The sequence below is a fragment of the Eutrigla gurnardus genome, assembly GCF_963514095.1.
Source record: "Eutrigla gurnardus genome assembly, chromosome: 9".
NCBI classification, from domain to species: domain Eukaryota; kingdom Metazoa; phylum Chordata; class Actinopteri; order Perciformes; family Triglidae; genus Eutrigla; species Eutrigla gurnardus.
In genome coordinates, this window is record NC_139923.1 from 1,138,176 (window position 1) to 1,158,192 (window position 20,017).

The 20,017-nt window shown below is 42.3% G+C and overlaps 1 protein-coding gene across 2 annotated transcripts; it reads left to right on the top strand.

Moving 5' to 3' along the window:
- Window positions 1-3,177: 3,177 nt before the first annotated feature.
- Window positions 3,178-11,199, top strand: LOC311018340 (hyaluronidase-5-like). Of its 2 annotated transcripts, none has more exons than XM_084017260.1 (4): window positions 3,178-3,324; window positions 7,367-8,327; window positions 9,363-9,452; window positions 9,536-11,199. In XM_084017260.1, exons 1-4 carry the CDS (start codon window positions 3,314-3,316, stop codon window positions 9,953-9,955), a joined length of 1,482 nt encoding a protein of 493 aa, XP_083873386.1. In that variant the 5' UTR covers window positions 3,178-3,313; the 3' UTR covers window positions 9,956-11,199. The 2 variants fall into 2 exon arrangements, with proteins under 2 accessions (XP_083873386.1, XP_083873387.1); XM_084017261.1 differs by having other exon boundaries at window positions 3,198-3,383.
- The last annotated feature ends 8,818 nt before the right edge of the window (window positions 11,200-20,017 follow it).

Here is a 20,017-nt window from a genome sequence, read left to right on the forward strand (position 1 = left end):
GCCCAGCCCATGAAGATAAAATGTATCCAGCACCCGGAGTTCTGACTGAGATCCTGCGGGAGCTCTGCCATTCCGAGCCCAGGCCTGCTATACTTTACCTGTGACCTGAATAAATTCTATATTTGTGAACTGAAGATTTCTCCAGTTTATCCTTGGGCTTCCAACAAAAGAACTGGGGGTTAATACTAGTGAAGGTGCGTTACCAGGGAGACACGCCGCCGGCGGATTTAACAAGCTCAAAGCGTAGATCCGAAGGGTAGTTGCTCGTATGAGGCGCCGTTATACGCATAGACATGTTTATGATGCAGCAACTTTACTTGATGAAGAGTTGTGTAAATATACGAGACTTCAAAAGCAAAACTTTTCATCTTCCATAGTTGTTTTGATGCACCGAGCTAATAAGATTTCCGACGTTTGTTGAATTCGTCACAAGACCGACGAGTCCATAGACGAGACGGAGGCCGCGCTGTGGGAAGTCTCACTCATTCCTCAACACCGGGGGGATTTCTAAACGCAGACACTGTTGTGGCTTTACGTTGCAAATAAAGTTCTAAAGTCATATTTTGACTTGCCTTTCCGCCATTACAGTGGAACCGTCTGTCTAAAAGGGCCTCAGCTTTTGTCATGAAAACAGCAACATTTCAAATTTAGTATTGTTAGAATTGGCTCTTTGTTCACTTTAGAGTTGTACTTTTTCACTGAACTTATATGAATCACTTAGTACAGTGTGACAGTTAACCTGAATCTTCAAGACCCTCTTTGTTCTGACACTTAGGTTTGCTAGAATAGATACACGCCTTAAGGACAATACTCACACATGTTTCATATTACATTTCTATAAGTTCACGTCAGAGATAACTGACCGGTAAGACTCGGTTGTGTGCAAGTTTGACCTCTGTACGGGGCAGTCCCAGCCCATGAAGATAAATTGTGACGAGCACCCAGAAACGGGGCTCGCTCTGACTGAGATCCTATGGGAGCCATTCCAAGCCCAGGCCTGCTATACTTTACCTGTGACCTGAATATATATCTGTGAACTGAAGAGTTCTCCGGTATATCCTTGGGCTTTCAACAAAGAAATAGGGGTTAATAGTATAAAAATACATCTCAGCAAAACATTCATTTTAAAATTATATTTTTGGCCTTTTATTGCGGGAGTACAGCGTGAGAGTTAAAGGGGCGAGAGAGAGGGACGACATGATTTAAAAGAGGGTCACAGGGCACATTCGAACCTGCGACCGCTGCAGGGAGCCTCGGTACATGGGGTGGCAAGGACAAAATTTTGATTTCAGAGGTGGGGGCGACACAAGTATTTTTAATAAAACTCTACTCTTTCAGTTTACTGTGTTTTTTTAGTAGTTTTTCTAGTTTTCTATTGCTACTTTTAAGTTTATTGTTCCCTTTTTTGGTTTGACTGGTTGTAAAGCATGTAGCAAAACATGATCACCCAATTCTAATCCAATAGTTATAATAATAACAACAACAACAACAATAATAATAATACATGTTATTTATCAGATTATTGAGAGCTTTGTAAATGATGAGGAGGATCTTGAAGTGGATATGCTGCTTTATTGGGAGCCAGTGAAGGTGTTGCAGGATGGGTGTAACGCATTTCTTTGAGTAACTTACACTTTGACTTCTAAAGAAGTCTCTTATGTCTATGTTTTTTAGACATCCTGGCTGCGTGTAATTACCAAACACACATACACACGCACACACATACGCACATGGACACCGATTCAAACGTTAATGTAAATGAAAGCTCTGATATTACAATCCTTCTAACAAACTCCCAACTTACAGTAGCGGACTCCTGCAGGACTCCTGACCGCAGACTAGCAGACCGGTGTGCAAGCAAGATGGAGAGACAGCGGGGACGGCCAATCACACAAGACACGGCAGAGCCAATCGAGGAGCTTGTGGGCGGTCTAAACTAAGGGAAACAGGCTTCAGCTTGAGCGACTGTTTTCCGCTTGGTCCTAGTGCTTGACACATCTGTTTACTATAGCGTAACATTTTTGGACGGTAAAAAGTGCAGGGGACCAAAACGGCCTTTTGAAAAAGTGCAGGGGACATGTCCCCTGTGTCCCCCCCCCCCCCCCCCCAAATTATGTCCATGTGGGGCGGTAACTCTACCACTGAGCTATCAGCACAATTAACATATTAATTTAATCAATCAGATCTAGTAGTGCTCTTATTAAATGACCATTAACTTACCATTTGGAGATTTTCTGACTGGATGTTGGAGGTGAGCAGTACAATCAAGGTTTCTTAATTATTTTGTACTTCTGTTTGAATAACTGTAACAGACCTTTCTAACCACAGAACTGTCGACTTTTCATAGCAAGAGCTTAATAAAAATGGCTCCTTTCCATCTAGGTGTGTCAGTAAATCTGCATGCAATGCCCTGACATGCCTAGTGCTGTCATTATGATGCTTTTATGTATGTCTATATCTGACAAGGGAACATATCCCTGTTTCATGGGTAGCAGAATATTACTTCTTTTTTATTTTATTTATTTAACCTTAATTTAACCAGGAAGTCCCTTGAGATTGAAACCTCATTTTCGAGGGAGACCTGGCCAAGAATGGTTGCCAGGCGATACTGTGATGTCCTCGACAGTGTCCATGTGAGGGCAGTCTCTCCCCCGGGATGAAGAGGAGTTTGGTTTTATGCAGGTTAAGCTTGAGGTGATGCACAGTTGTCCAGGCGGAGATTTCTGCCAGACATTCCGAGATGCGAGTTGCAATGTGGGTGTTGGAGATTGGGGGAAAAGAGAGGAACAGCTGGGTAGGGGTGGGTGATATGGCAAAAATATATCACAATTTTTTTTCAGGCAGGATCACGATCCATGATCTTATCAAGATTCTTTTGCATGATGGTTTTTAAGACTATTTTGCAAGTTACTGAACAGTACAACCAAACTAATTTCCCCCCTTGTTGACTGAATCTATCGTTGAGTTCTTTCTTCATGTGATGATGAAAGCAGGTAGCTTTCCTTCAGTTCAGTTCATTTCCAACTACAACTGACCAAGTTCAAAACTGTCACTGCATTCTTTGCATGTCTGGACAGAGGCCTCGAATGTGTCCAAACATTGTCCTTATCCTGGAGTTTCCTCAGATATTTTCCTCAAGGCAGGGAAGGAGGGACTCATCCTCAGCCTGAAACACATCAGGACGTCCTCATAAAAAGCAGAACACCTCGGGCTCTTCTGCGCTGACAAGATTTCACAAGTGTTTTGCCTGTCATTAAAGCACAGCAAAAGTCTATTTAAAGGAGACTCCCAGAGAAGAGCGAGGAGAGCCTTTATGACGAACAGGTAATAATTTCACGACTCAAGAGTTTGCAGTTTGGACGGTAGGAAGATCCCCAGAACAGGTTGGTACTTACTTAATGACGTCTCATTTGGTTCAAAGGTTTACTGGTGTTTTTCCAAAACATTACTTGGGTCAAGTTCACCAACAGTTCTGACATTGTTTATACCTTGAATGTAAGCCGAAAAAGTGTAATTTTAATTTATTGACTTCACAAAAATCATAAAACTGTCAGACTGTAACCTGCAACCTCGTAAAGATACTGTAACACTGTGTGTAAAACTGGTTTAAATAGCAAGCACTGTCTCCACATCCATGTCCATGCAGCAGAGCAGGTGAATGGAACTGTAATCGGTAAATCAGATTTGGATGACTGTTTTCTCGCAGAGCAAAGAAATGTTTATGGTAGCTTGTAGACTGTAAATCATCGATTTAATTTGTATATATATATATATCATATATCATTTTGATATTTTAAAGATATCAACCAACTGTATGCTTTGCTAGTTTCATAGCGATGTGATCATTCAGTCAAATCAATATAGGCTGACTAAGGTGCTATAAATACAAATATGTATTAAAGTTGACATATAAATAAATTAGGTTAATAAGCATAAAAAAGTTCAAATAAATATCATGTAGTCATGTTCATGTTAAAGGAAAAGTAATAACTGTAGCTGCAGTAGCTTTATACCTCAACGATTCCAGAGTGAGTAGTTTGTCTTCAGGATATTAAACCATAAATCTTGCCGGAAGTGAGAGCATGTGGTGAATGAGAACCTTTCCAACTCTATGTTTTAACTTGAACTGAAGAGTCCTTTTGTTTTCGGGGCAGCTGTGGCTCAGAGGTACAGCGAGTCGTCCTCCAATCAGAAGATTGGTGGTTTGAATGCTGGCTCCTCCAGTCTGCATGCCAAAATGTCCTTGGGCAAGATACTGAACCCCCAATTGCCCCAATGCTGCGCCATCGGCATGTGAATGTGTGTAAATGAGTTAGATCCTGATGTGCAGGCGGTGTATGAATGCCATCAGTGTATGAATTTGTGTGTGAACGGGTAAATGCAGGTCCAGGTCCATTCTGGTCTGAAAACAAAATGAATGTGTGGATTAAAGTGTATTATACTGCCAAATCTACTGTGTGAATTGAGAGAGAAATGGAGCCCTGAACCTGACAAATGATTGTAAAAGGTTACCAGACAAGTAAAAAAAATAGAACTGAATACATTAGTTAGTGATCCTACTCATTAAGTAATTAAAAAGGAGTAAAATCAAATCTTCACCTTTATCCTCAAATTAATTCTTAAAAAAATATTGTTAATTTGGATTAGATGAGGACACAGGATTGTATGCTGCCTTGGATGGGAATAGTTGGATAGTTTAAATAGCTAAGTGGAGGAGAGACAGGTGACTGAGGGCAGGTGAGAGGTGATTGTGGATTCAACAAGGGAACAGACAAGGGTGACGAGACTAATCACATACACGTGTGAATCGCAGGAAATGAGGTGAAAACTTAAACAGGAAGTCAACCACACAACACGATACAGAAAGAGAATACAAAATATAACAGGACGTCAACACAAGAGACAGAAACTACAAGATAACAGGAAATGAAATCAAAGACATACAAACCAAAACCAGGGCTGCGGTCAAATAATATTTGTAGTCCATTAGTCTAAAAAATATATATCAAATTTAAATTGAGAAAAACGCAGTCTAAATTTTTATAGTTACAATGTCACTTGTTCAGACATTTTAAAAACATTTGTTAAACTGTTGAAATTTTCTTAAGTCACCAAGATATGGAATTTGGCAAAAAAAAAGGAGGGGGTGGGGGTTCTAATTGGCTGCCACCTGACTAAACATTCCCTCCGTGCATTCAGTGTTTAATGCAATTAAAAAAGCCTTTGTTTTGTTTTTGTCTGCTTTTTGTTGATTTGTAACAAGGCAGGAACTAGAAACAACACTGGACCATCCGACATGCTTTGGACTCAGTGCTAGCTACACAAAAACAGTATTGTAGAAGAAAACATACAAAAGAGCCACGATTTCACTTACACGCTGTAGATTTCAGAACCATTAAGTGTGAGAAATAGTGAAAAGGTCACAAAGGGGAATGACATCCAAAGCATAATTGCTTTCTCACTGCTGGTGAGTCTGCAAAGATAACTGCTTCAGATGTCCTGAAAAGGGCTGAAAATAAACTTAATTTCAGTTCAGTTTTATTCAGTGTCATATCACAATAAAAGTTATCTCTGAACAGGTGGAGCCACAGTACAGAGCTTCCATCATCAGGCTAGTTAGCAGTCTGCGTCGGTCAGGACCCCAGTGGACTCTGCTGGACCAGAAAGCACAGCCAGACATAAACTACTCAGCAGTCGGTTGCTTTGGTCTTGTGCTGGTACTCCAGTCTTTTTTCTCTAAACTCCATCCACTATAGGTAATACATTGACCATGGATGCTCGCAAATACAACCCCCCTTCAAAACACCTCTGAGGGGTATTCCATCAAACTCACTAAGCGCAAAGCCGGGCTAATTTCGATAAGCCTCGCTACCTTTAGCGAGAGTTGCGTTCCATCAACGTGACTTGAGGCACTCTCCGCTAAGTAACCATGGGAATTTATCCGACCAAACTAGCCTGCCCCGGGGCAGGCTAACCATCAGGCTTACTTTAGCGGGGGTTTCAGAGAAGTCCGTCTGTCGGAAACAACTGTACCAGCAGAAGGTTCCGCCAAGCCTAGTCCTCGTGATTTCATCACGTCAAAGACCAAAAATTACCAAAATTACATATATAAAGTACAAACAGACTATATTTTCATGAAGCGTCTAAAAATACATGCTTGCAATTAAAAAAATATGAATAAATCGTTTATTTTATTTAAGACCGACTGGCCATATCAATATCTAAAGCCCCCAGTTGGGTGAGTGGTGATGCTCCTGCCCTCGAATGTGGGCATCGCAAGTTCACATCCCGGCAAGGACATCTCATGTGTTTTTTTTGTGTTTTTTTTGCCTGTATAATTGTCTTTAGATCAGAGAATTAGACCAACATTTTACCTTAACTATGATAAATATGTCATACAATTTCCCCAGAACCCAAATATAAGTTGCAAAAACATGATAGGCATAAATATGTTATTATTAATAATATGTTATACATCCCAATGACAAAGGCATTGCTGCATGCAATTTTCAGCCACATAAATTCCTTTCAGGTGAGTTCATTAATAGGTTCATCGAATGTGTTCATTGAATTGTTGAGATAAATGAGTTGGTCAATGTAGATGCATTTACTAGACCTATCTAAAAGAGAGAGAGAGAGAGAGAGAGAGAGAGAGAGAGAGAGAGAGAGAGAGAGAGAGAGTTCCGGCCAAAGAAATAAGTTTCACAAAGTTCCATAGACGGGAATTGAACCGTGGCTGACCGCTTGCAAAACCGGCGCATTACCTCTACACTATCCTCACATTGAAGAACTTGTTGTCAGTGTTATATTAGAACATGTTACTCTTATCGGTACTTCCGTTTTTAATCGCTCGGCAATTCTTGGCCAAGCAGCCTCGCAATTTTTATTTATCACTACAGTATTCCCTTTTTCGGTTATGATGGGTTTGTACTCCTCGTACAGTTACATCAATATTTTTTCTGCCATTTTCTCGATGATTCGACATTCACGGTTCTGGTCTGGCTTCATATCCCGTGAACGTGCGTAACACACGACAACGTTAACCTGGCTTGAATTAGCCTCAACAAGGCACGGCTGAAATGCGTTAATGGAATGGGTTTAGCCCCAAGTGGAAGTTGGTGTTAGTTCTAACCAGGCTTAACCAGGTAAGCGCCGCTTTAATTAGCGAGTTTGGTGGAATACCCCTCTGGTTCACTTTGTTGTGTTGCTATGATGATGTCAGAATGTGACCTCACTAAGTGGGTTGTTGGACCCAAAGAATAAAAGTGCAGTGAAAGTGAAAGAAAGTTTACTCACTTTGAAGCAAAACAAGACTTATTTTAAGACCTGCAATAACTCATTCTGACTACTGTTCTTTTCCTCACAGGTCAGATTACTGTTTCAAAATGAACCGGCTCAAACCGCTTTATGACAAATATTTCTTCTCCATCTTCATCGCCATGTTGGCCCTGCTCTGCTCTGGTCGAGCATTACCGAGGACAGACCATCCCATCCCTCCTGGCCACCCCTTCTTGTTCATGTGGAACGCCCCGACCGAGCTCTGTGACATCCGTTTCGGCATGCCGCTCGACCTCTCCTACTTCCACCTTGTCAGCAGCACACTGAAGACGGCGACCAACCAGAGCATCGCAATATTCTACACTGACCGCTTCGGCATCTTCCCCTACGTGGACGAAGACACCGGCGAGAAGTACGACGAGGGCCTGCCACAGCTGATAGACCTGCAGGAGCACCGCGAGCTCGCGGAGGATGATATAGAGTACTACATCCCTGCTGACCAGCCGGGCCTTGCTGTACTTGACTTTGAGGAGTGGAGGCCACAGTGGGTACGAAACTGGGGTAGCAAAGACATCTACAGACAGATTTCCATCGACACAGTCCTGAAGAAGAATGCATCATTGTCCGAGGACGAGGCGGAGTACCGGGCGAAGATTGTGTTCGAACGCGGTGCCAAGAGGTACTTTCTCCGATCCCTCGGCATCAGCAAGAGGTTGAGGCCCAACAGACTCTGGGGCTACTACCTGTACCCCGACTGCTACAACTATGACTACAACCAGGACATGGCGGACTTCACTGGAGAATGTCCCGCCATTGAAAAGGACAGGAATGACAAACTGCTGTGGCTCTGGAAAGAGTCCACAGCACTCTTTCCATCCATCTACCTGGAGCTGGTGCTCAGAGACTCCCAGCAGGCCCGGCGGTTTGTCCGGCATCGCATACAGGAGGCCATGAGGGTGTCAACACTCCCCAACAGCTCCTACTCCATCCCCGTCTATGCCTACATCCGGCCCATGTACAAGGACAGCACAGACGACTACATGTCAGAGGTCAGACACACTCGCGGTAACTGAGAAATACACAACTTTGTGTCATCATTAGACACAATGCATGTCATATACATGTGTCTTTAATACCGATATCTGATTGGCTGGCAGGTGTCTCCTGTCCTGGTATATTAAACTGCAGGTTACCATAGCAACAGCCCTCATGCTTCAGGATCTGATGGTGAAATTACTGTTACCATGAGTTGAACTGACTGTGAATCCACTTTACAACATGTAGAATAATTGAAATACTAACATCGTTCCTTTGGCCAATGGATTGTTTAATTATGTAAAAATATGACTTTCTCTACTTGTTATCTTTTACATTGACACATGTCTATGTCATTTATGGCAAAATGTAAATGTTATAAAAAAAATGTTGTCTCTCGCCGTTGACTACCATACATATTTTTCGGAAATAAGGTGCCATACTGGTCCACTGGAAGACCTCGCTATAACCTTCCCACCACTATTAATACAGTGTATTCTACGTAATAAGGTACTTAAGGAAGTACATCATAGTTCATAGGAATTATCTTAGAAAACACTTCTTAAGAACTTACGATTTGTGGACATCAGGTAATTGGGTGGGGCTGCACGATGGTGTAGTGGGTAGCACTGTCGCCACACAGTGAGGATCCTGGGTTCGACTCCCGGGTCGGCCCGGGCTCCTTCTGTGTGGAGTTTGCATGTTCTCCCCGTGTAAGCGTGGGTTCTCTCCGCGTTCTCCGGCCTCCTCCCACAGTCCAAAGACATGCAGGATGGGGATAGGTTAATTGATCACTCTAAATTGCCCGTAGGTGTGAATGTGAGCGTGAATGGTTGTCTGTCCCTACATGTCAGCCCTGCGATAGACTGGCGACCAATGACAGCTGGGATCGGCTCCAGCCCCCCCGCGACCCTGAATACAGGATAAGCGGTAGACAATGTTTTACACATTTTAGTAGGTTAGGTTTGATTTTGCTGGTTATTAATCAACAACAGTGAGAAAGACAATTTCCAGCCCTTCTCTGATTGGCTGGCTGTCACCTTTTGCAGTTTGACCTTGTGAACACCATTGGAGAAGCTGCTGCTCTTGGTGCTGCTGGCGTCATTTCCTGGGGAGACATGAACGTCACTGACACAGAGGTAGAAAGTGGCATCACTCTGGGGTTTTCTGGGAACTCAACTTAACAAATAATAAAATGACTTAATATGCAAAAACCCTATAGGACTCCTGCTTCGATGCTCGGCGCCACCTGGAGCGGGTCATGAACCCGTACATCCTGAATGTCTCCACGGCAACGCAACTGTGCAGCGAAGCGCTCTGCCAGGGCCGAGGTCGCTGTTTCAGGAAGCACTGGGACGCTGATGTATTCCTTCACCTCGATGCTCGCCATTACCGGATCGAGCAGCAACGCCGTGACGGCCCGCTGACTGTGAGTGGCGGCCTCTCGCAGGATGATGTCAACTGGTTCGACCGCAGTTTTGACTGCATGTGCTACAGTGAGGAGCCGTGCCGGTCAGTCCTGACGTTCAATGTCATCCAAGAGGCCGTTGCAACCGCAAAGAATCAAGGTGCTCACAGGCCCCGTCCCCTCCTGCTGGCGATGATACTGCTCAGTCTGAAGGACATGATGACATGGATATAACTGACTACAACAAACCTGATGCCTGTGACACAGGACAAGTGTTTGCAGGCACTTAAAGGACACTACTATTGTAATTACAGCCTGTTTGTTATCTCTGACTGTTTTTACCTGCCATTCCATTAAAGGTGTTTCTCACAATGATTCAAAGAACTGGTTTGAAAGCAGACAAATTAGTATTGAAAACATTTAAATTTAGAATTGGTTAAGCTGCTCTGATCAGTCTATATAGAGGCCACTTGATCAAACTATTTAGGATGAATATCAGTTGATAATTATCGGTGGCTGATCAGTGGATATACGTAACCTGCACCTGATCAAAATATGGCAAAATAAATCAACACAGTTACAACACAACATTAACACTGGATTGATATAGCAATTTGAAACACAGTGGCTAAGCTCATTTAGTCAATGGAGTGTCGGAGTAAAAGCAAGGGGCCTCTTACATCAACTTGCTTGTTTTTTTAAGATTACAGGCTTAAATGTGCGTTTGGTCACAGTCAACATGTGTCTATCAAAAGCAAAATGTAGCACATGTTAGCATGCTAACAACACGTTAAACTAAGATGGTGTGCATGGTATATACTGATGTAAGCATTTAGCCCAAAGCGGAGTGATGTAAAGGAGTGACAGCAGACAGCAATGACCCTGTAGACACTAGAACAGATCTCATGGCTTGTAAAGAATAGTAGATTGATTTGGGCTGTCACCTGTTCTTTTTTGTGTGCTGTCTGTTTGAGCCAGTGGATGGCTTTGTATTGCCATCTAGTGGCCAATCTTGGCGAGGGTGGTAGGTTATAAAAGGGAGGAGACTATGAACCCTGTAAGCTCACCTGTGCGTCTCCTCACCTGTGCGCGTCTGCCTACCTGTGCGCGCCCCCGTCACCATCTCCTTTGTTCCCGCTGGGTTGGCGTGGCGTCTGTGCTGCCGAGGTGTTTCTTTGATACCGAAGTAAGCTTGCTCTATTTTAATGTAATCACTATCATCTTTATGTTGTTCCGGTTGCTGCGATCTGTTCTAAGTTTGTTTGTTGTCATTAGGGGGAATATGGTTCTCCAGAAGGCACCTTCAACACAATGATATTAGCTCCCTTGGTTTAGTGGAACGAGGTATGTCTAACTCGTATTTGGGCTTTTATTTTATTCCCGAGTTTGAAATAAATGTTTTTCAATGAATGTATCTTTTTTTTTTTTTTCTGTATTTCTTTTCCGTAGTTTTCACGGTGCAACAGCAACAATAAAATTTAAGCACCCGTCATGAATCTCTCCGCCTTATTTGTTGACGCCAAGGGTCCGCTACAGTGAAAACTCGACCATCACGTCAGAGCCATTCTCCTTTGTCGCTTGACGCCGGCAGCCGACGCAGCCTACAACCTTCGCACATGGATCAGTAAAGGAACAGTACTCAAACTTTAAAGGTACAGCAAATACAGTGAGAGACACTGGACTGAACCAATAAAGAAACGGGGAAAAGGCAAGAAAATGGATCAACGCACTTCATGTCGTTTTTGAATTAAATGTCAAGGAATAAACCCATAGTTGGTTTAAGAGTTAAATGTTTGGTAAAGGTTATAGTATTTTCCATCCCTGAATGATATATTTACAATGTCTTTTTAAGTGAAAAGGTTGAAAGGGTAAAGTGCAATATAACCTTTTATGCTTATAGCAATTGTGTGTTCATTTTTGTCACAGTTTATATTTTGTCAATAATTTGTGAATGTGTTACTTTGTGAACTAAAAAGACCATGGCCTAGAAGTCTGAACACAACTTTAAAATAATAATAATAATGATAATAATAATAATAATAATAATAATAATAATAATAATAACAAAATTAAGCATTCAAAATGTCACTTAAATCACAAGGGATGGATAACATCAAGGGTCAACCATCCAGGTCCACCTCCCGTGAAAGAACTTTAACAGACAAGGGCAGAGAGTTCCACCTCCCGTGAAAGAACTTTAACAGACAAGGGCAGAGAGTTCCACCTCCCGTGAAAGAACTTTAACAGACAAGGGCAGAGAGTTGCGGGAAGAGAAGGCTAAGCAATATGAAAAAAACTTCAGTTCTCTATTTCTGATGAACTCCAAAGCCATGGATGACAGAGTAACTAAAAGAGCAAGTACTCTGAATACTAGCACCCAGTCTAATAATTCTTCTGCTGGGATGCATAGAACGGCCTATTTAAAATCAAAACCGCCTTGCCCAGTCTGCGAGGACGAAACACATGGCATAGCTAAGTGCCCCACCTTTGCAGAAAGACCCATTGAAGACAAAAGGGCATTCATTCGAGAAAACCAACTTTGCTTTGGCTGCCTGTGGAAGGGACATTTCACAAAGGATTGCAAAAGGCGACACACATGTAGTACATGTGGCCGGCGTCATCCAACCTGTCTGCATGAAGAGAAGAGGAATGCATCTATGGCAGCCTTGGAGCAAAATCTTACTTCCACAGAACATGGCAGAAGTCAGGGAGTCCACAATGTATTGTCTCACGCCGTCACTCAAAATTCTTTCTCCACCTCTAATATTGTACCTGTATTTTTGTCATCAGTGAAAGAGCCACATAGAGAGCTGCTCACCTATGCTTTACTTGATACACAGAGTGATTCGACTTTTATTTTGGAAGATTTGCTCAAGGAACTTAATGTGAAGGCACCATCTGTTCAATTGAAGCTAAGCACAATGACAGCTGTCAATACTATCATAACAAGCCAGATTGCACACGGTTTGCAAATTAGAGGAATCCACTCAGAAACTCATGTTCAAATATTTAAGGCTTATTCTAGGGACTTTATCCCAGTAGACAGATCTCATATCCCAACTGACAAGACAGCGCTGCAGTGGCCACACCTGAGACACCTGGCTGACAAACTCTCACCACTGCAAGACTGCGAAGTGGGACTGTTGATCGGATATGATTGTCCTTTAGCATTAGCACCTCTGGAGGTCATCAGAGGTGAAGGAAATGAGCCCTTTGCACAGAGAATTGAGCTTGGATGGAGTATAACAGGATCATCTAATCCCCATCTCGACAGACCGGGAAGCCAGAGCTTTGTACAAAGAGTTGCAGTGAAGGAAATGCCATCAGCCGCTAGTCAGATTTTAATGAAAGGGGACACGTAGACAAGTATGTGTCACAAGACGATGTTCGCTTTATCCAACACCTTAGCGACAACATAAAGCAAAGAGAAGATGGACATTATGAGCTCCCCCTCCCCTTTAAGAGTGGCACTTTACCCTCGCTACCAAACAACAAAAGGATTGCCATTGTTCGCCTGCAACATTTAAGAAAGAAATTGAAGAACAATAAGCAGTATTATGATCATTATAAGACCTTTGTGGAGGAAATTATCAGCAGAGGTGATGCAGAGCCAGCCTCTCCCATGGCTGAGGGAGAGACTGTGTGGTACATACCTCATCATGGTGTATACCACCCACATGAACCAGACAAGCTGAGGGTGGTTTTTGACTGTTCAGCAAAGTTCCATGGAGTCTCCCTCAATGACACTCTCCTGACTGGTCCTGACCTCATTAACTCACTGGTGGGGGTCCTATGTCGTTTCCGAAAGGAAGCTGTGGCTGTGGTATGCGATATCGAAAGGATGTTTCATGAGTTTTTTGTTCCACCCCGAGTACGAAACTATCTGAGGTTTCTCTGGTGGGAGCATGGAGATTTGGATACGGAACCCCAGGAATATCAAATGGCAGTTCACCTCTTTGGCGCTGCCTCGTCCCCTGGTTGTGCCAACTTCGGCCTTAAGTATTTAGCACAGCAACATAAATCTGCACATTCTTCAGCCTCAGCTTTTGTTGAGAAGAACTTTTATGTAGATGACGGCCTGACCAGTGTTCCTTCAATCAAAGAAGCCTAGGACTTGATTGTGGAAGCTCAGAGGTTGTGCAAAAAGGGAGGTTTGCGTTTGCATAAGTTTAACTCAAACAGGCAAGAAGTTCTGAGCTGTGTTGATCCCTCAGAAAGGGCGACAACTGCTAATTCCCATGATCTTGGTCTAGATGTGACATCAGTAGGTTGTGCGCTTGGCATTCAGTGGTCAATAGAACATGACACCTTCAGTTTCAATGTCAACTTAAAGGACCAACCTGCTACTCGCCGTGGTATTCTTTCAGTTGTTGAATCTTTGTATGACCCACTGGGCTTTGTCTCCCCTTTCGCCTTACGTGGAAAGTGCATTTTACAGGAATTGTGTCGCATGGGTAAGGGATGGGATGAGCCCCTTCCTGAGGATGTATACTCACGGTTGGAGGAGTGGAAGGCTGGTCTCCAGAAACTGAGAGAAGTCACGATACCCAGATGCTATCACCCACACAACTTTGGTGACATCATGAGGACAGAACTGCATCACTTCTTAGATGCCAGTAATGTTGGTTATGGTGCATGTTCCTATGTACGGTACATCAACGACAGAAATGAAATCTACTGTAGCCTTGTGATGGCCAAGAGTAGCGCCTACAAAAATCATGAGCATTCCAAGATTGGAACTTTCTGCTGCTGTGGTCTCTGCCAGAACAAGTGCCATGTTGAAAACTGAACTGGAGATGAAAATCGATGAGGAGTTCTTTTGGACAGACTCTCAAGTTGTGCTGGCATACATCCATAATGACTCAAGAATGTTTCATATGTTTGTCGCAAATCGCCTTGAAGTGATAAAGGAAAAAACAGATCCTGGTCAGTGGCATTATGTTGATACATTAGAAAATCCAGCCGACCATGCCTCTAGAGGCCTTCATGTCTCTGGCATCTCCTCAACAAGCTGGATGTCAGGACCCAAATTCCTGTGGGAGCAAGAAGTGAAACCTAGACCTAACTTCTCTACTGAACTGCTGGTGGGTGACCCTGAAGTTAGAGCAGTTCAAGTGAATGTAGCCACTACCACCACCAGTGACTTGAACAACATGCTCAGCAGTTTGAACTGATTTTCATCTTGGATAAGGCTTCTCAAGGTTGTTGCAAGAATTAAGAGGCTAGCATCCAAGCAAGGACGTCGAGATAATCATGTGACTGTTGAAGAACAAGAGAGAGCAGCTGAGGTGGTCATTAAACTCGCTCAGCAGGAAGCATTTCCCCAAGAGATAAAAACACTTTAAAGAGGAGGTAGTCTGCCTTGTTCCAGTCCTCTTTTCCGCCTTGATCCTATTGTGGATAAGGGCTTACTTAGAATTGGTGGGCTAAAGCAATCATCTCTCAGTCAAGAACTAAAACACCTAGTCATCCTTCCAAAAAACAGTCCGCTACATGGCTAAAGTGTGAACCTAGATCTGAATTGTGCTGCTTCAACACAAATACACAGCATATACTGTACATCCTCCAGAGTTTAGAAATCATGAACTGACATATCCACGCTCTACAGCCACTCCCCCGTCTCTTTCAACTCTGGGATCCACTGCTATAGAAACGGCTGATTTGTTTCCTGTAGGCGGAGTCAAGAAGCACAGAGGGAGTTCACTAATTTTTCCCCAATCATGACAGAGAAGAAAGTCTGTCTCTCTGTCTGTTTGTCTATCAAAATGCAGTATGTGCCCTCTGCTAGGAAAGTCTGGCTTTGTAGGGGAAAATAAGAAGTACAACAAACAAATCTAAGTTGACTTTTAATTTGAAAAGCTTTAGGCCAAATCCCAATGTCCCCCCTCACGGACTCAAAGACTTTGATGGGCGTTCCCGTTGAGTCCCTGAGGGTTCAGAGGCCTATACTACGAATACCCAGGGTATCTTTCTCTTATCCAGCTTAAGTAACCCTAACAAATGCAGTCAGAGATAAGCGGTCACACGAAGCTGGTTATCAACTCGATAAGGCAACCAGGGTTTCCCTTTCCAACTATGAGTGCGTGCTTGTGAAAGAGGCGGGGTTTGCACCATTTGACCAATCACAAACATGGATCAGTCTACGGGCAGCAGAGCGGCATATTTCACGTACGAGGAGCAAACCATAATCGTGGAGAAATATGAACAATTTAAACACAATCCAGGCTAAAAGCAACACAGCTGCCGCTGCCACATGCAGGAAGGGCAGCTGGCAACAAATCGCCGACTGATAATGCATACGTTAATGGTCTTATAATATCACTGCCCTATCATAAGGACATGAGTAGATCTGATTATAATTACATTTGTGTATTCCGTTAAATGAATGTGTTGCTTAGATGTATTTTTATGGCGTGGTGTATGAAAACATATCAAACTATTTTTTCAGCTGCAATCCGGTGGTGCAAAGAGGAGTTGGGAGCAAATAAAAATAAATATAAAAACATCATTCAATATCATCATTAGCCTATACAAAAGCACAATGAAATGGCTTTGATATTTCTTGCAGCAAACAGGAAATAAAATGCACAGGCAAAGACAGGAGGGACCCTCCAACACAGGACTACACTCCTGCTAAGGAGCTGGCCCTCGCCAATAATGAGGGTCCTCCCCCTTAATGGAAGGGGGGGTGTCATCAGACCCCGGTGGTGGCAGCTCCCAACGGACCACATTTGTACAGGGTAGAGGTCATTCTGTGTCATTTGATCAAATGCCTCCCACCTGACAATCTCAGAATGTCCTGTAAAAATTCTAGTACAAAGACACACTTGTTAATAGGAAAAATCCAAAATATTAGTTCTCTACTGTCAACAGTTTTCTCATGAAACATCATTCAATGAAGGGTAGTTTAGATGGTTTTTGGCATCATACTCTGAAAAGCCATTTTTAAACAGCAATATCTGGAAAACTATCTCACCCGTGGCCTTCATAATTTCTACAGTGTATATCTTTTACTAATAGCCGCCAGACATCGAATATGAGGGGTGTAGCCCAAGTATAACCTAGTATGGTAGGTACTTAAACTTCTCCCAAAATTTAGCTTTGAGTTGTTGAGCTCCCATTTTTGCAGTTAAAAGACTTCTATCACGTCTGCCTCTATCTCTGGTGTTAGCCTAAACATTCTACAAAATATGGTCTCTCTTAGATGATTAGTTTCACAGATATTAAGGCTCAAAAATGGAAGTAAACACATCTTTGCCCAACTTCCAAAAAACTGACAAGTATCAGGTCCAAACTTACTTTTTTTGAAAGATCATATTCATCATCTTAAAAAAAATTGGGAGGGTGTTTTGCCTCATTTTGTCGCAGTGAATTTTTAAAATCCTGATATTGGTGGGGGTTTTGTGGTCGTTTTGGGTACTGCATGTCATAATAGCTTACTAGTAACATCACAGCAGGGCAATTCAATTGTGTTTTTTACCATTTACCAAAGATTTACATGTGACTAAATGCTACTGATAAATTAAGCCTTACCAAAAAATTAAAATGTAGCACAGTTGTAGTTACAGAGTCCTTGAATGTGAGTTGAACATGCTGAAAGCAGCTTTTAATGTCTTGAACAAACATATGATAGCATAATATTGAAGACTGCACATTTTGTCATACTTTAAGTATATACATTATACAACCAAATCAAATAATAATCTTAATTTGAGCATACAGATTTTACATTACAGTAGAAAAGTCCCCAAATTTGATATTGAATAACAGTTTGTCTTTATACTCACTATGAGGGATCAAACATTTTTCATCTTTTAGATTTAATTCCTTCGTCACATTCATTAATTTGGCAGTCACTTTACAAATTGTCTACTGTACATCTCTGCTCTGTTGTGCTCATCTTTTTTTATGGCATACATGCGCCCAGTTTATGGAGAGGGAACGTCAATCCTTGCAATTATATGCTGCAGTGGAACATTGCCCATGTCTTCTCTTCTTGGCCAGTAGAAACTCTTGGCAGGGCCATGTTGGGTGCATGAACTGAACAAGTACATCTTCATCTTGATCTGAAACATCTCTGATACTTCCTATCCACCATTTCTGATCATACACACAACTCACATATTGTCTAGTGAGCATAGAGACAAACGGTTATGTAATATCAAACTGGAGACTTTTGTACTGCAATGTAAAATCTTTAGGTCAAATTAAGATTATTATTTGATTTGGTTGTGTAATGTATATACTTAAAGTATGACAAAATGTGCAGTCTTCAATATTATGCTATTTCATATGTTTGTTCATGGTTTAAGACATTAAAAGCTGCTTTCAGCATGTTCAACTCACATTCAAGGACTTATTGCCTCTGTAACTACAACTGTGCTACATTTGAATGTTTTCATAAGGCTAAATTTATCAGTAGCATTTAGTCACATGTAAGTCTTTGGTAAATGGTAAAAAACTCAATTGAATTGCCCTGCTGTGATGTTTACTAGTAGGCCATTAGGACATGCAGTACCAAAAGTGGCCACAAAAACCCCACCAATATCAGGATTTTAAAAAATCACTGCAAAATGGGGCAATTAGCCATCACAAACAGATGTGAGGGTGTTGACATTTGGCTGTAATTGATTTATATTTTAAAATATAATTACTTTATTTACTTGCTAATGGTGGTGGTCTGCACATGGGACTAATACGTGCTTGAAGTGCTGCTTTTATCCTGAAATGAATCAATTGCTTCCATTGCCATGATCATTTTGTAGGAAGAGGGAGATCTTCATCCCCCTGAGCCTGGTGCCTCCACCTCAAGGCCAAGAGGATCGCAAGTGGTAATTAATTAACCTTAATTCCAACCGGCTAGTCAATGTTACTTTTTAAATATTTTCAAGTGAGCCTTACAGAGGAACAATGCTTAAATGTCGAAGCACCTGTATTGTGTGTTATTTCTTTGAGGTTGGAGCAGACAATGTAAGATCCCTGTTACAATCCCTCTACAAGAGGACCTTGGAACTCGACCTGCAATGCAAGAGACTGGAAATCGAACACCAAAAAAATTCTAATTGAGAAAAACTGCAGGTGGAGAAACTGGAGTACAAAAAGAAGGTAAATCAGTGACTTAATTTATTGCCAGATTTGGGGAAACTACTCAACTAAAATGGAATTGCCTTTTGCAGGAACGACAGAACAAAAGATGATTTGCAAAATAAATGTGTGAAAAGAAAAAAAGGCAGTTTTTAAGAAAAAAAATTGCTGTGCGATGGCCTCTCTCACAGCCCTGCCAGTAGGGTGGTCCAGGGTGATGGGGTCAACCATATCATGGGGTTGTGGGTCGACAAGAGGGGCCCTCTCCTTCCTTTTAGCAATGTTGTGGAGCACCACACATGCCACAATTATTTTGCATGCCCGGTCTGGGGCCACTCTCAGGCCGCAAAGGCAGGTGAACCAGGCCTTTATTAGGCCAAATGTCATCTCAATCTTGGCCCTTGTTCTGCTAAGGGCCACATTAAAGCGATTTTGTGGCCCTGCATCAGGGTCAGGATAGGGCATCAATAAAAAGACCTGGCAGGCATTCCCCCTGTCACCCAGCATCACTCCACTGAACAGCCCTGCAGAGTACACTTTGCCATACCCTGTTGAAGTCTGGCACAGTGCAGACTCCCTGATGATCCAGGAGTCATGGACTGACCCTGCCCACTTTGCCACAACACTGGTGACCATGCACTGATGGTCACAAGTCATCTGCAAAAGCATTTGGGTTAAAATACTTCCACAAGATAAATGCATTAAAGTCAGTGTGCATTTGACAGAACTCCATGGTGGAGTGCTGTGTGAATATTTCCATACGTGTTTAAAGGGAATGAATGAGCTTTATTTATCCAGGCTACTCATTTTTCTGCAAACCCTTGGTGTGAATGCAGGCAATGTGTCATTATGACCAAAGTAAGAGTATCCTTATCTATCATTTACATCGAATAATAGTGTACTTTAATTGTTCCTAAAGGAAAAGTTTAATGTTACAGCAACTATCACATACATGACAGAAGACATGTAGCTGAATTACCAAAGATCTATGGTACTATAACCTACTAAATGAAAATAAGTAGAACAAAGAATAAAAATCCACACTTAAAGCAAGATATTGCTATGTGAATTAAATGTTATATGTGCATTGTGCATTGCAAATTACAATTGCAAGACTTACCTGGATGTTGAGGCTGTGGAATAACGATTTACATAATCAGTTTCATTCTCCCCAGACTGGCGGAGAGAGGGATGTGCGTGCAATCCACAGCA

Excerpts from the sequence above, each read along its gene's own strand:
- LOC311018340 (XM_084017260.1), top strand. Across the intron at positions 8,328-9,362 it reads CAGACGACTACATGTCAGAG|TTTGACCTTGTGAACACCAT; the intron begins GTCAGACACACT and ends CACCTTTTGCAG. Across the intron at positions 9,453-9,535 it reads TGAACGTCACTGACACAGAG|GACTCCTGCTTCGATGCTCG; the intron begins GTAGAAAGTGGC and ends AAAACCCTATAG.